General features: G+C 41.0%; 1 protein-coding gene across 1 annotated transcript in view; it reads left to right on the top strand.

Moving 5' to 3' along the window:
• Positions 1–13,854, top strand: part of NOL9 (nucleolar protein 9) — a 44,305-nt gene that overhangs the window by 25,460 nt on the left and 4,991 nt on the right. The window contains exons 7-9 of the mRNA XM_007942648.1: positions 10,295–10,456; positions 10,659–10,953; positions 12,503–12,614. Of these exons, the coding sequence (XP_007940839.1) occupies positions 10,295–10,456; positions 10,659–10,953; positions 12,503–12,614 (569 nt within the window). The remainder of the gene's footprint in view (positions 1–10,294; positions 10,457–10,658; positions 10,954–12,502; positions 12,615–13,854) is intronic.

The raw sequence follows: 13,854 nt of genomic DNA, 5'->3' as shown, positions 1-13,854 counted from the left end.
TGCTGTCCCCTGGAAGTTCACAGTCCTTGTTTCTAAGAATTGGATAGCTGTATTGAACATCGCACACGGTAAAGGGATGATTTCTCTGCTCTTCTGGAATTCCTCCCTTACGTTGACAACTTGATCTGACCAAGCCTGTACTCCACCTTTTCTTCCTCCAAGTATTTTTTCCTTTGATTCTTGTCACAGTGTGTGTGTGTGTGTGTGTGTGTGTGTGTTAACGTATTGTTTGAATCAGCAAAGAACACACATGAGCCTCCTTACAGTATAAGTTCCCACCTATCCCTTCTATTTCCTTGGTATTTATTTGTTTAAGAAACTGGATTATTGGTCCTGTGGTTTCCCACAGTCTAGGTTTTGCTGATTGCATCTCTGTGGTGGTGGTTAACATGTTCTTCTGCTTCTGTGTTTCCTGTAAATGGGTAGTTGCCCCTGGAGCTGCACTGCCTGGTACAGCAGTCACTGGCCACCTGTGACATCAAACACTTGAAGTGTAGCTAGTCCAGATTACAATGACCTACGAGTGTCACAAACATAAGATTTGGGAAACTTAGATGAAAACACATAAACTATGTCAATAATTAATGCATTAAAATATATGAAAAAATATTTTTTACATACTGAGTTGAAAAGCAACGTGAAAGTTTCACCTGTGTCTTTTTACTTTTTTAAAGTGAGCACTAGAAAATTCCACATATAGACACATTTATGTTGAACTGCTCTGATTAGAGCTTGATCAGAGTCAAGATTTTTGTGTTTGGGAAGATTCCTTCATAGGTGGTGCCATGTTCTTCCATCAGAACACATGATGTCTCCGTGTTGCTGTGATGCTGATAGCCAGTTTTGATCAAAGCCTAGATTCACTAAAGGTTACAAGATTCTGATATTTGAATTCTGTGTTTTTCTTGTATTGCCTGGAATGCCTCTTTGGAAAGAAACTTAGCATCATCTACTATTATACAGTATTTCCGTTCATATCCTAAAGACAAGACAGTGCTTACTTGTCTCCTTTTACATGCCAGTTTTCAAAATAATGCATTTGTTCTTTAGCATACCTCCTGGTGTCCAGTTTCTCTTTTGGTCTTCAATATCATTAGGAGCATATGGGTTTAAACATTTGTGCTTCAGTCCATTCTGATTATAAATGGTATTGATGCTCAAATTGTTACCTTTCTTTAAAAAACAAATTTTAAAAATCACAGTAGTACTTGAACATGACCACAATAAATAAAACACTATAGAAAAGGTATAACATGGAAAATGGGTCCTCTCATTCTCAGTCCTTCTTAAGGGAACCACTGTAACTATAGAAAGCCTCTTGAAGTCTCTCAGAAAAATCCATGCATATATGCATGTCTCCTTTAAAAAACGTATACAACTGGGCCATCACTTGTCTGTCAGTTTGTTGTACTGTGGTGGCTTGCATGATGCTGGAAGCTATGCCACAGGTGTTTCAAATATAAGCAGGTGGGTAGGTTTTATCAGAGCTTCCAAAGGCAGACTAGGGAAAAGGAAGAAGTGCTCTAGTTCTGAAAAAAGTTAGCCTGAGCAGAAGATTTCAAAGGGAAGCTGGAGAAAGTAGAATTAATGAAATGTGCAAAGACCTGGAGTTAGAAAAGCAAAAGCAAAGAACACACTCAGCATTTCTTAAGCTTAAAGAACTGAAGAAAATTCAATCCTTGAGTTGCAATACTGAAGGATTCTATGGGCAAAATATTGAACAATTCAAAAAGCATAAAAAAAGATGGAAGGAATATACACCATCACTGTACCAAAAAGAATTGGGTGATGTTCAACCTTCTCAGGAGGTAGCCTATGATCAGGAGCTAATGGTATTGAGAGAAGAGTCCAAGCCGCACTGAAGGAATTGGTGGAAAACAAGGCTCCAAGAATTGACAGAATACCCATTGAGATGTTTCAACAAATGGATGTGCTTACTAGTTTATGCCAAGAAATTTGGAAAATAGCTACCTGGCCAACAAAGTAGAAGAGATCCATATTTGTGCCCATTCCAAAAAAGGTGATCCAACAGAATGTGAAAATCATCGAATACTACTGTTAATACCAACATAAGTAAAATCTTGCTGAGGATCATTCAAAAACGGTTGCAGCAATATATATCAGGGAACTGCCAGAAATTCAAGCTGGATTCAGAAGAGAATGTGAAACGAGGAGTGTCATCCCTGATGCCAGATGGATCTTGGCTAAAAGCAAAGAATACTAGAAAGAGGTTTACCTGTGTTTTATTGACTATGCAGAGGCATTTGACTGTGTGAATCATAACGAATTATAGATAGCATTGTGAAAAATGGAACTTCCAGGAACTTAGTTGTGCTCATGAGGAACCTGTACATAGACCATGGGGCAGTTATTGAAACAGAACAAAGGGATACTTCATGGTTTAAAATCAGAAAAGATCTGTGTCAGGGTTGTTTCCTTTCACCATACTTACTCAATCTGTATGCTGAACAAATGGTCCGAAAAGCTGGACTATAGAAGAAGAACGTGCCATCAAGATTGGAGGAAAACTCATTAATAACGTACAATATGCAGATGACACACCCCTTCTTGCTGAAAGTGAAGATGACTGGAAGCACTTAATCTTTGATGAAGACCGAAGATTGCAGCCTTCAGTATGGGTTACATTTTAATATAAAAATCCTCACAACTGGACCAGTAAGCAACATCATGATAAATGGAAAAAAAATTGAAGTTGTCAAGGATTTCATTGTACTTGGGTCCACAATCAATGCTTGTGAAAGCAACAGTCAAGAAATCAACCGACATGATGCATTGGGCAAATGTGCTGCAAAAGCTCTTTTTAAAGTGTTGAAGAGCAAAGATTGTCACTTTGAAGACTAAGGTGAGTCTGACCTAAGCCATTGTCTTTTCAATAGCCTCATATGCTTATGAAAACTGGACAATGAATAAGGAAGGTTGAAGATGAATTGATGCCTTTGAATTATGTTGCTGGCAAAGAATATTGATATGTACTGCCAGAAGAACAAACAAATGTATCTTGGATGAAGTACAGCCAGAATGCTGCCTGGAGCGGAGAATGGCCAGCCTTCATCTCTCATACTTTGGTCGTGTTATCAGAAGGAACCAGTCCCTGGAGAAGGATATCATGCTTGGTAAAGTAGGGATCTGTGAAAAAGAGGAAGACCCTCAATGAAATGGATTGACACAGTGGCTGCAACAGTGGGCTCAAGCATGGCAATAATCATGAGGTTGGCGCAGGACCAGACAGTGTTTCATTCTCTTACACCTAGGGTCCCTGTGGGTTGAAACTAACTCAAAGGCATCCAACGACAAATACAGCATACAACTGGAATTGCATATTCACACAGCTCTTCACTCTGCTTACTTTCAGTTATCATCTCTGGAAGTTTTTTCTTCCTTATTCACATGTACAAAGTAGCCTTACTGTTCTTTAAAAGTTACATATACCTACATTTTTTAGGTGTTCCATTATTTAACCCGCTCCCTATGGATGAGCATTTGAGTGGTTTCTGGTTTGTTTTTTGTTTTGTTTGCTCTTGTATGCTTACCAAACCAAACCCACTGCCACCGAGTCTATTCCAACTCATAGTGATCCTATAGGACAGAGTAGAACTCCCCCATTGGGTTTTCAAGGCTGTTATCTTTATAGAAGCAGACTGCCACATCTTTTTCCTGCAGAGCAGCTGGTGGATTTGAACTACCAACCTTTAGGTTAACAGCTGAATGCTTTAGCTACTATGCCACCAGAGCTCCTTTTTTTATGATAAGCAGCAGGCTAATTGATAGCTTTTAAGACCCCTTTGCATTTACTTCTCTGAGAATATCCACAGGGTATATTCCTACCTATGGGATTGCTGGGTCAAAGGACAGCATATATTTTTGTAATAACAGGTTTATTGAGATAGAGTTTATATACCATTATAATTCACCTCTTAAAAGTATTACAGAATTTTACAACCATCATCACCACAATCACTTTTAAAACATTTTCATCACCCAAAAAGAAAGCCTGTGTCCAGTAGCAGTCATTTCCCCTTAACCCTTCAGCTATATGCAACCACTAAACTACCCTCTGTCTCTGGATTTGCCTGTTCTGGACATTTCATATAAATGGAATCATAATACATGGCCTTTACTGTCTGGTTTCTTTCACTTAGCATAATGTTTCAACCAAGTTGTAGCATGTCTCAGTACTTCATTTCTTTTTATGACTGAATAATATTCCTCGATACAGATACGTCACATTTTTGTTTATCCATTGTTGGCTATTTGAGTTGTTTCTACTTTTTGGCTGGTGTAAATAATACCGTGAAGATTTGTGTACTTGTATTTGTTTGGACATTTTTTCTTTTTCATTTTTCTTGGTTATATACATAGGAGTAGAATTGCTTAGTAATATGAGCGCTGGTGGCACAGTGCCTAAGGCATCGTGACTGCTAACCAAAAGGCTGGTGGTTCAAACCCACCAGCCACTCCTGGGAAGGAAGATTGGGCAATCTACTTCCATAGAGATACTGCCTCAGAAACCCAAGGAGGTGTTGCTGTGAGTCGAATTGATTTGATGGCAGTGAGTTATTTTTTGGGGGGGGAGGAGGGGGATGGTATATGTATAATCTTTTTAGAAAAAATGCCAAACTGTTTTTCTAGGTAGCTGCATCATGCATCATTTTATATTTCTACCAGCAGTGGATGAGGGCTCCAATTTTTCTACATCCTTGACAACCTTATTATTAATATCATTTTTATTATGGTCTACTAGTGAGTGTGAACGCATCTTTGGGCTGTCTTTTCATTTCCTTGTTGGTTTTGTTTCTGTTGTTGATTTGTGATGTAGGACATGCCGTGTGTTACAGAGTAGAACTGCACCATAGGGTTTTCTAAATTGTAACCTTTATAGAAGCAGATCTGTTCCTTCTGTGGTACTGCTGGATGGTATTCAGTTGCCAGCCTTTTGGTTCTTAGCCAAGTACAAACTGTCTGAGCCACTCAGGAACCTTCTTTTCACTTTCTTGATAATATTGTTAGTAACACAAAAGTGTGATTTTGATGAAGCTTATTTTATCATTTGTTTCTTTTATTGTGTTTTTGATATTATATCTATGGAACCGTTGTCTAACTCGGCATCACACAGATTTACTCATAGTTTTCTTCTTAGAGTTTTATAGGTTTAGCTCTTACATTTAGGTCCATTTTGAGTTAACTGTTCATGTATGGTGTGAGATAGGGGTCCAACTTGATTCTCTTGCATGTGGATATCCAGTTGTATCAGTACCTTGGGCTGGCTTCTGCCTTGGTCAGGCAAATGTTACAAAGCTTTTTTAGCTTCCTTAAAAGTTCCCAGAGGCACCTCACTCTGCCAGGACCTCCTGCCTGAAGGCACTCAGCTCTCTCACTCCATGGGTTGGCAAGACTACCATAACTGCCTCTACTGTGGGCCAGGAAGCCCACTACACTGTCTCACGTTGGTCCCCTGGTTCTGCTGCTGCTTCTCACCATCTCGTGCCATCTCTGGTGTTGGATCTCTTTTTTCTGTCTTCTGGATCTAGGAAGTTCTTCATGCAGGGACCCTGGCTCCAAAAGACATGCTCCACTCCTGGCTTTTCTTCTTGGTGGTGGCTGAGGACACCCCACCCCCCCGTCTGCCTCTAGAATGGCTTATTTTAAGCCTAGCAGGTTGGCAAAACGAACAACCCCCTTGTTGGAATCCTGTACACCTTATTTGCTTGGTGCCATCCCCAAAAGGGTGTCATGCACCTTATTTGCATTATCAGTACGCCATCTAATCTCTTAGGTGGGGCACAGGCACCTCATTTGCATAGCCCCACCCCATCATTTGGTGGGAGTCATAGATGATGGTGAGAAAGGCCATATAAAAGTGATCCATTGCACGGCAGTGCCTCAGTCCTTTCTTTGCGTTTCTGTGACCTTCATATTTTAGAAGTGTACAGGCCAGTTACTGTGTAGCACGTTTCTCAGTTTGGGTTTGTCTCATGTTCCCTCATGATTAGATGTACCCTGTGTGTCCTAGTCAGGAATCTCACAGAACATGATGCTGTGTTCTCAGGGCATCACATCAGAAGGCATGCAATGTCCACTTATTCCATTACAAGTGACATTCACTGCCTTCAGCTCATAAGGTGATGTGTCTGCCAGGTTTCTCCACTGTAAAGTTACTGGTTTTCCCTTTGAAATTAATGATCATCTCATGAGGGAGCTACTTTCAGAAAATGTAAATATCACCCACTAGTTTTTTTTTCTCTTTTAGTTGAGGTAAAATTTACATAACATAAAAGTCACCATTTCAAAGCGGACAGTGGCTTTTAGTATAATCACAGTTTGTCACCTCTTAGTTTTAGTACATTGATGACTCTTGCCTGAATCACTTATGATCATTGTCAAATGGGGGTTTTCTAATTCTACCACTTATAAGTTGACATTCTTTTTTTTTTTTTAGTTGTGATTTGGGTGAAGATTTATAGAGCAAATTCACTTTCCATACAGCAGTTTACATATACTTTGTCTCATGACATTGACCACAGTTTACCACAATGCAATAGCTCCCCTCCCACTTCCTCCCCATAGTTACCTCTTCCCTGTGTCCATCCCTCCATGGACTCCTGCCCCCTGAGCTGTCTCCCTGTGCATAGGCAGACCTTCTTTCTCCCATGATTATTCTCTCCAAGGAATATATCTACTTGAGGTAAATGTTCAACTCATATGCCTGTCTTTTGTTTGGCTGGAAGCCACAGGTGTGGGCTCAATTCCAGACCTGAAGGGCAGTTAGGGGCCATAGGCTCAGTGGTTCCACCAGGCTCTATCAGACGAGCAAACCTGGTCCCCATCTTTTTGTTTCTTCTCCAAATGATTTTGAGTTTTGTTCCACATTGTTCTTCTTCTCTATCAAGGATCTCCTACATAGATCCCCTTCCAAGTGGATGACAGTGGTAGCCGGGCACCATCTAATTCTTCTGGTCTTATAGTCTTATAGGCTGCAGATTGGATGGTGTACCAGTCGCTAGGACTAATTGTTTCCATGAATTTTGGTTTTCTTCATTTTTCTTTGCTCTGGACGAGGAGAGACCCATGGTTGCATCTAGATGGCAGCTTGCTAGCTTTTAAGATCCCAGTCGCTACTCACCAAAGTAGGAGGTGAAACAATGTTTTGTATAGTATGTTATGCCAATTGAGCTTGATGTCCCCTGTGACTATGGTGCCAAGCCCACAGGTTCAACTACTTGGTCCCTCTGGGTAGCCGGCTGTGACCAAGCAGTGACCACAACCTTGCCCCTTGTCAGCTCTACTATACACCTGAGAATTCTGATCATTCACATAAACTTATAGGACCATTGTCTGCCATAAGTTGACATTCTTCTACAAAAAGGGGCTTTCCCTTCTCTGCCATCTATCTGTATTTATTTGTGTCTTCAACTCATGGATCCTTATTTTATTCAATAGTTTATAAGCTACTGCTATCTTTTTTTTTTTCCATAGTTATACCATGCTGGTATTGGGTGAGGGCCTAACAGATTAACCTTGGTGGTTGATACAACTGTAGACATCTGTACAAGTTAAAAGAAAATCGTATTTGAAACTTGGAGAGTAAAGGTCAGGTTGCTTATGCAAATAAATGTTTTATTATTTCATATTTTATTACTTACTTTAACTTGTACATTAAAAAATTTTAAAACCATGATGTTGTTGATAGTTGCCATTGAGTCGATTCTGACTCTTGCAACCCCAAGTGTGCAGAGTAGAACTGCTCCATGGAATTTTCACAGCTGTGACCGTTTGGAGGCAAATCCCCAGGGCTGTCTGCTGAGGCACCTGAAAACCTGCCAAAGTATTTTACTTTGTGACCCATGAATGCTGAGATTAACAGGCAGACAATTTAAGCTGGCCAGGGTTATACAGCTCCTAGATAGTCCCTCACATAAGTCTATGATGGGGTTCTGTTTCGACGGCTCCATTTTAAGTTGTTTCTGATGAAAGTTAAATACTTTTTTTTTAAAGTTTTCATTATTATTATCTTCTATTATCTTTATAAAGCCAACTTTGAATATCTGTGTATGAACATCTCAGAATGATAACATCAGCAAATTACATGCTGCAACACTGTATACAGTACATGTTACTAACAATGAGATGTACAAAAACAGATGGTCATAAGTGCAGTTTTTTGTAACTCAAATATGTTGTAAGTTGTATGTTATAAGTCAGGGACTGCTTGTGTTCCTTTAAAGAATCCTGTTGTGAGAACTTAGCCAATATGAAAGAAAAAGAATCTCTGTTTTGGTGCTACGATTACAATCATAAACAGGAAAGAACACTTGACCTAACTCTAAAGAAGTATAACTCTAGGAGACCCTGTGATCCATGACAACAAAGGGGCTGGGCTATAAGTTGTTACTTCATGTTGATGCTCACATTGTCCAGGAGTTGGTCAGCTCCTCCGAGTTAATGCCTGTGTCCTTTTCACAAATCCCCACCATTTTTGAGCATTTCCTGTTTTCCTGGTACAAAAAAGATGTTCTAGGCTCATCTTGTATATTCCTTGCCTTAACCTTGACTGAGGTCTTTCTCCAAGAGCCCAGGTTTCTTTTAGTGGAGCGTGGTATGTAGAAATCAAGATTTGTGTACTAGGTGCTACTTTCTTCAGGGGTGTCTCAGTGGACAAAGTGCTCTCAGTGAATAGAGCTAGGAAATAAGATAAATGTATGTACACATAAACCACGCTCAGCTGCTAACTAAAAGATTGGAGGTTGGAGTCCACTTAGAAATACATTGGAAGGAAGACCTGGTGATCTAATTCCAAAAAACCAGCCGTCGAAAATCCTAGGAGCAGTTCTGTTCTGACACACATGGGGTCACCATGAGTCAAACTGAGTCAACAGCAACTCTTTTTATTATTTGCACATACAGGGATACATGTACAGACACATCGCTCATACATACATCTGTATTTTTTTAATTTATATCTTATTATTTATAGATATAAAACCAGAGTTCACACTTGGAATGATCTACTTCTCCAAAGAGCCTGGTTGCTTTTAATGGAGTATGATATTTAAAATCAGGGTCTTGGTACTAGGCTTGCCATCATTGCTTCTGGGGTGTCATTGCTTTTAAACTCTCTCAGTAGACAAAGCTAGAAAATACCTGTCTGTTTTCAATGCATGCTCTTTATGTCTCTGTCTTTTCTGTGTATTAAAACTGTGAGTATATACAGTGATCATTCCAGTTCCAGTCTGACACTTCAGGCTCATTTTCATTAGCTTTCCTGCCTTCCATATTTGTAAATTTCTTCTCTGAGGATGAGAAACCTGGCTACCCTTACTCTCAATCCCGCTTTATTTGTTGTATCTCTCAACTACACTGGCCACCACCTCAGTTGCTGGCTACCACTCTTCCTCAGCCTTACTGGCCCCAGCATTGAGGGTCACCTCTAGGTGAATTTCCAGCTGCTATCACGGTAGCCATGCTGCCAGTTGAGTCTCCATCCCAAGTGGCCTTGCTCCAGCCACACTGACCCAGGCCTGGTCACTGGCCCTCGCTGTGCCACTACAGTCCCTGGCCCAAACCCAAGGAAGTAGAAAATGGCTTGGGCTGGACAGACATTTATATAGTGGCAAACTAGGGTCATGGTTTAGAGTATGAATGGACTCAAGCCAGACCACATGGGTTCAAATTGCAGTGTTGGTTTAGATTCACTAGCTGTGTGACCTTGGTCAAGTTAATGAATTTCTTTTTGTCCTCATCATAAAAATGATAATAATGCTACCTGCCTCACAGGGATCTATGAAAATTGGAAAATAATGTGGAAAGTATCTAGACCATAGTAAATCTACCTCCAGGAAGTGATTGTTGTTGTTTTAATCACTCTGTCATTAGTGTGTAAACCCTACAGAGGTGGTGGTGTTTATTTTTTATTCATGGATATATCCTAAGTATCTAAACCAGTGCCCAGGATGTAGTAGTTGTTCAGTAAATGATTTTTTAATTAATGGCCATATTAAGACATAGTAGTGGGGGTTAACTGGGTGTGTAAAAGTGAGCATGCCTTTTACATATTAAGTTGAAAGCTTAGATTTCAGAAAGCAGAATTATAGCTATTTCTGTTGGTGGGATGGGTTCAGATTTTCTAAGGATATTTATCAGTGATGATGGATGAAACAAAACCCTCACCATCTTTGTTGTGTGGTATCTATCTGTGTGTGTGTGTATTATGTATATATATAGTCTCACCACCTCTCAAATGGACGTGGGTTGATGGCTCTTATCATTGTTTTCTTAGGTCCACCTTTCACCCACCAGAGGACACCTCAGAAAATGGTATACTATGGGAAAACGTCTTGTAAAGACAACTATGAACATTATATTGAGATAATAAAGTATGTGTTCAGCTCTTACAAGAGAGAGTCTCCTCTCATCATCAACACGATGGGATGGGTGACAGGTGAGCATGTGTGGCAGAAAAGGAGGGACAGTCTTTGCTGGCTTTTTGCTCTCAGATACCGATGTTGAAACCCAATATTTAAAACACTCTTCTTTTATGATCCCTTCTTTATCTAGGGATAAGAATAACCTTTTCTCGTAGGAGCATGTGGTTGCCCCACAGTCCACTTGATTGTGCTCATGTCGTCATCTCTTCCTCACAGACAAGGGACTCTTACTTCTCATCGATCTCATCCGACTACTGTCGCCCAGCCACGTCGTTCAGTTCAGTTCTGGTCGAAGTAAATACATGCCAAACCTCACCCCTGATTACGTGGACGACACTGATGGCTTGTACACAAAAAGCAGGCCCAAGATAAGAAATAGAGGTTTCTACCTTCCAGAGGCAGAAAATTTGGAATATGCTGACGAAGAAAGAGAGAGTCCAGTTGTGTTTGCTGCACATAAACTAATGTGCGTTCGATCAGAGTTTACGTTTAGAAAAACTCCAAGAAATAGGTAAAGAACCAGTATTTGGCTAAAGAATTACATTTTCTTCAGTATAACAAGGATTTCTGTTCTTGGTGCCTTAAAAGGAATTCATCATCTAAAATATTTCAAATCTTTGTCACAGCTCTGTATTTACTAAGCTGTCAGTTTTCTTTTTTGATTTTTATTGTGATTTGGGTGAAAATTTACAGAGCAAATTCATTTTCCATACAGTAGTTCATACACATTTTGTTTCTAGACATTGACTGCAATTCCCCACACTGTAACAGCTCTCTTCCCACTTCCTCCCTGTAGTTATATCATCCCTGTGCCCTTCCTCCCATGCACTCCCACCCCCTGAGCTGTCTCCCTGCACAAACACTGCCCTTCTGTTCTCCCACGATTGATTGCTACAGTGAGTGTATATACCTGATGTAAATGTTCATCCCATATACCTGTCTATTGTTTGTCTAGAATCCACAGGAGTGAGTTTACTTCCAGACTTGAAGGGTAACTAGGGGCCATAGTCTCAGGGGTCTTACCGGGCTCTATCAGACCAGCAAATACAGTCTTTTTTATGATTTTGAGTTTTGTTCCACATTGTTCTTCCACTCTGTCCAGTATCTCCTGCACTAGTCCCCTTCCAAGTGGTTGACAGTGGTAGCCAGGCACTATGTAGTTCTTCTGGTCTCATGGTCATATAGGTTGAGGATCACATGATCTACTAGTCCCTTGGACTAATTGTTTCCATGTGTTTTCTTCATTCTTTGTTCTGAAAGAGAAGATACCCATTGTTCTATCTAGATGGCCGCTCTCAAGCTTTTAAAATGCCAGTTGCTACTCACCAAAGTAGGATGTAGAACAATGTCTTTATGTAGTATGTTATGCCAGTTGAGCTTGATGTTCTCTGTGACCATGGTCCTGAGCCTGTAGGTCCAACTACTTGTTCCCTCCAGTTAGCTGGCTATGGCCAGGAAGCCACCACAACCTTGTCTCTTGTTAGCTCTAATATACACCCGGACATTCTTATAGCATATACATATATGCATGTAGAAGCATCGTCTGTCAACTCTATACATGGTCATGGGCACACTCCCCACTACCTAGATACACCTGATCATTCAGCCTGTCCACCCATTTATCTACTTGTATATCAATGCTTGCCATCACTGACAACGCAATACTTTACATGCAAAAGCGTTCACCTTTGTTGTCCTTACCTGCTGTGTACCTCTCTGTGTCTTCCTCAGTGCCACCGTGTTGATCGTTCACTTTTGGTACATTGCCCTTCCACAAAGGTGTCAGTTATTTTCTGAACTATTTTCTTAAGTGAAATACTCAGATGCTCCTCTGACTCATGTTGCCTGGAGCTTCAGCTTCAAGAAGAGTCTTCACAAGTTTGTTTTCCGGTTGGACTGGGTCAAGGCAAGGACTGCAGACGCTTGGGGGGTAAACACCTTAAGAAAACAGCCCAGGTCTCTGTAAATGTCATCTGCACAAGGACAGATGTGCTTCTTTTACTATGTGTGAGGTGTGTGGGGTTGAATCTCTGCTAACCTCGCTTTGATTTACTTTTCAGAGAATTACATAACAGAGTTCTTCGTGAATTGGCGGTCTTAGGTTATCTTGGCAAGCTGCAGCCCCTAGATCCAAAGTCAGTTTCTCCTTTACATGGTCTGACACCCTACCAGGTAATCCAAACTCGTGTGGGAGAAATTATCTTTGTTTGGTTAGCATGGCTTCCTATTAACATGCCAGGCACTATTCTAGCCACTTCCCAATTCTTCGCTCCCTCAATCCTCAGAACAACCCTGTGATGTAGGTTCTGTAGTTATCCCCATTATATAGATGTGGAAACTGAGATGCAGAAAGGCTGAATTCAAACCCAGGCAATCTAGCTTTAGAATCCATGCTCTTAACTGTTGCTGTATTTGCTATGAGTGTGGTTTCCTGCTGGGTGAGAACGTCTTCCTGCCAGTGGTGGAGCTAGGATTGGAACCCAGGCAGCCCACGTCCAGTGCTTCCATTTACTGTGTGTGACTCTGTTTTTCATTGTAGAAGGAGGGTAGTATCAGTACCTCGTAGGATGGTTGTATAGAGTCAGTGTGAGGGTTCAGAAGAGAAAGTGTTTGCTAGTACTATTGTTAGAAGTAGATTCTAACACCAGAGTTTTTGCAACTTGGAATCCAAACTGTTGAGAGTTGTTTTGGGACAAAATCACCATAATGGTAGGATTCAGGATGGTAAAAGAAAGAAAATAGCAGCAGATAGCATTTCTTAAATACTTGATCTGTGCCACATGCTCTTCTAAACTATGTTAACTCATTGACTCACCGTGGTCCTATTGCCACTCCCATTTGACAGATGATAAAACTGAGGCCAGGGATGTTGAGTCTGCTTGCCCAGCGTGGCATAGGAAGAGGTTGAGCTGGGATTCAAACACAGGCTGTCTAACTGGAGGGCCCAGAGTCCTAACCCTCTGCTCAACGGCCCTTCCAGGGTGGAGCATTCACTGTGCTAGGCACTATTCTGACACCGTACATGGAATGGGTCATTCACTGGCTCTTTAGGGCAACCCTGTGAGGTCAGTGCCATTATTGTTCCCTGTTGACAGAAGACTGGCCCAGTCAGGAGCCACTTATCAGGGGTCACACAGCCAGAGGTGGTGGACTGGGTAGCCCAAGAGTATCTCCTGAGCCTGATGCAGAGATAGGCTCGGGGCTTCCACGTCAGCTCCCCTGGAGCATTGCAGGCAGTTCCTTTAGGGGGTCATTTGTCTCCTTGGAGATGCTCTGTAACTGAACTTGCAACTTACCTGCCAGTAATTTAACTTTATGGCCCTTGAGTGGTTCCATATTTATTATTATAAAAAAATTGATGACCTAGAAAGTTAAGGAGCCTTGGTGGCATAATGGTTAAGTACTTGGCTAC

Source organism: Orycteropus afer, unplaced genomic scaffold (genome assembly GCF_000298275.1).
Source record: "Orycteropus afer afer isolate SDZICR_OR568_19922 unplaced genomic scaffold, OryAfe1.0 scaffold00094, whole genome shotgun sequence".
NCBI classification, from domain to species: domain Eukaryota; kingdom Metazoa; phylum Chordata; class Mammalia; order Tubulidentata; family Orycteropodidae; genus Orycteropus; species Orycteropus afer.
Note: the sequence above shows the minus strand (reverse complement) of the source record. Positions and strands in the feature narration are given on the sequence as shown.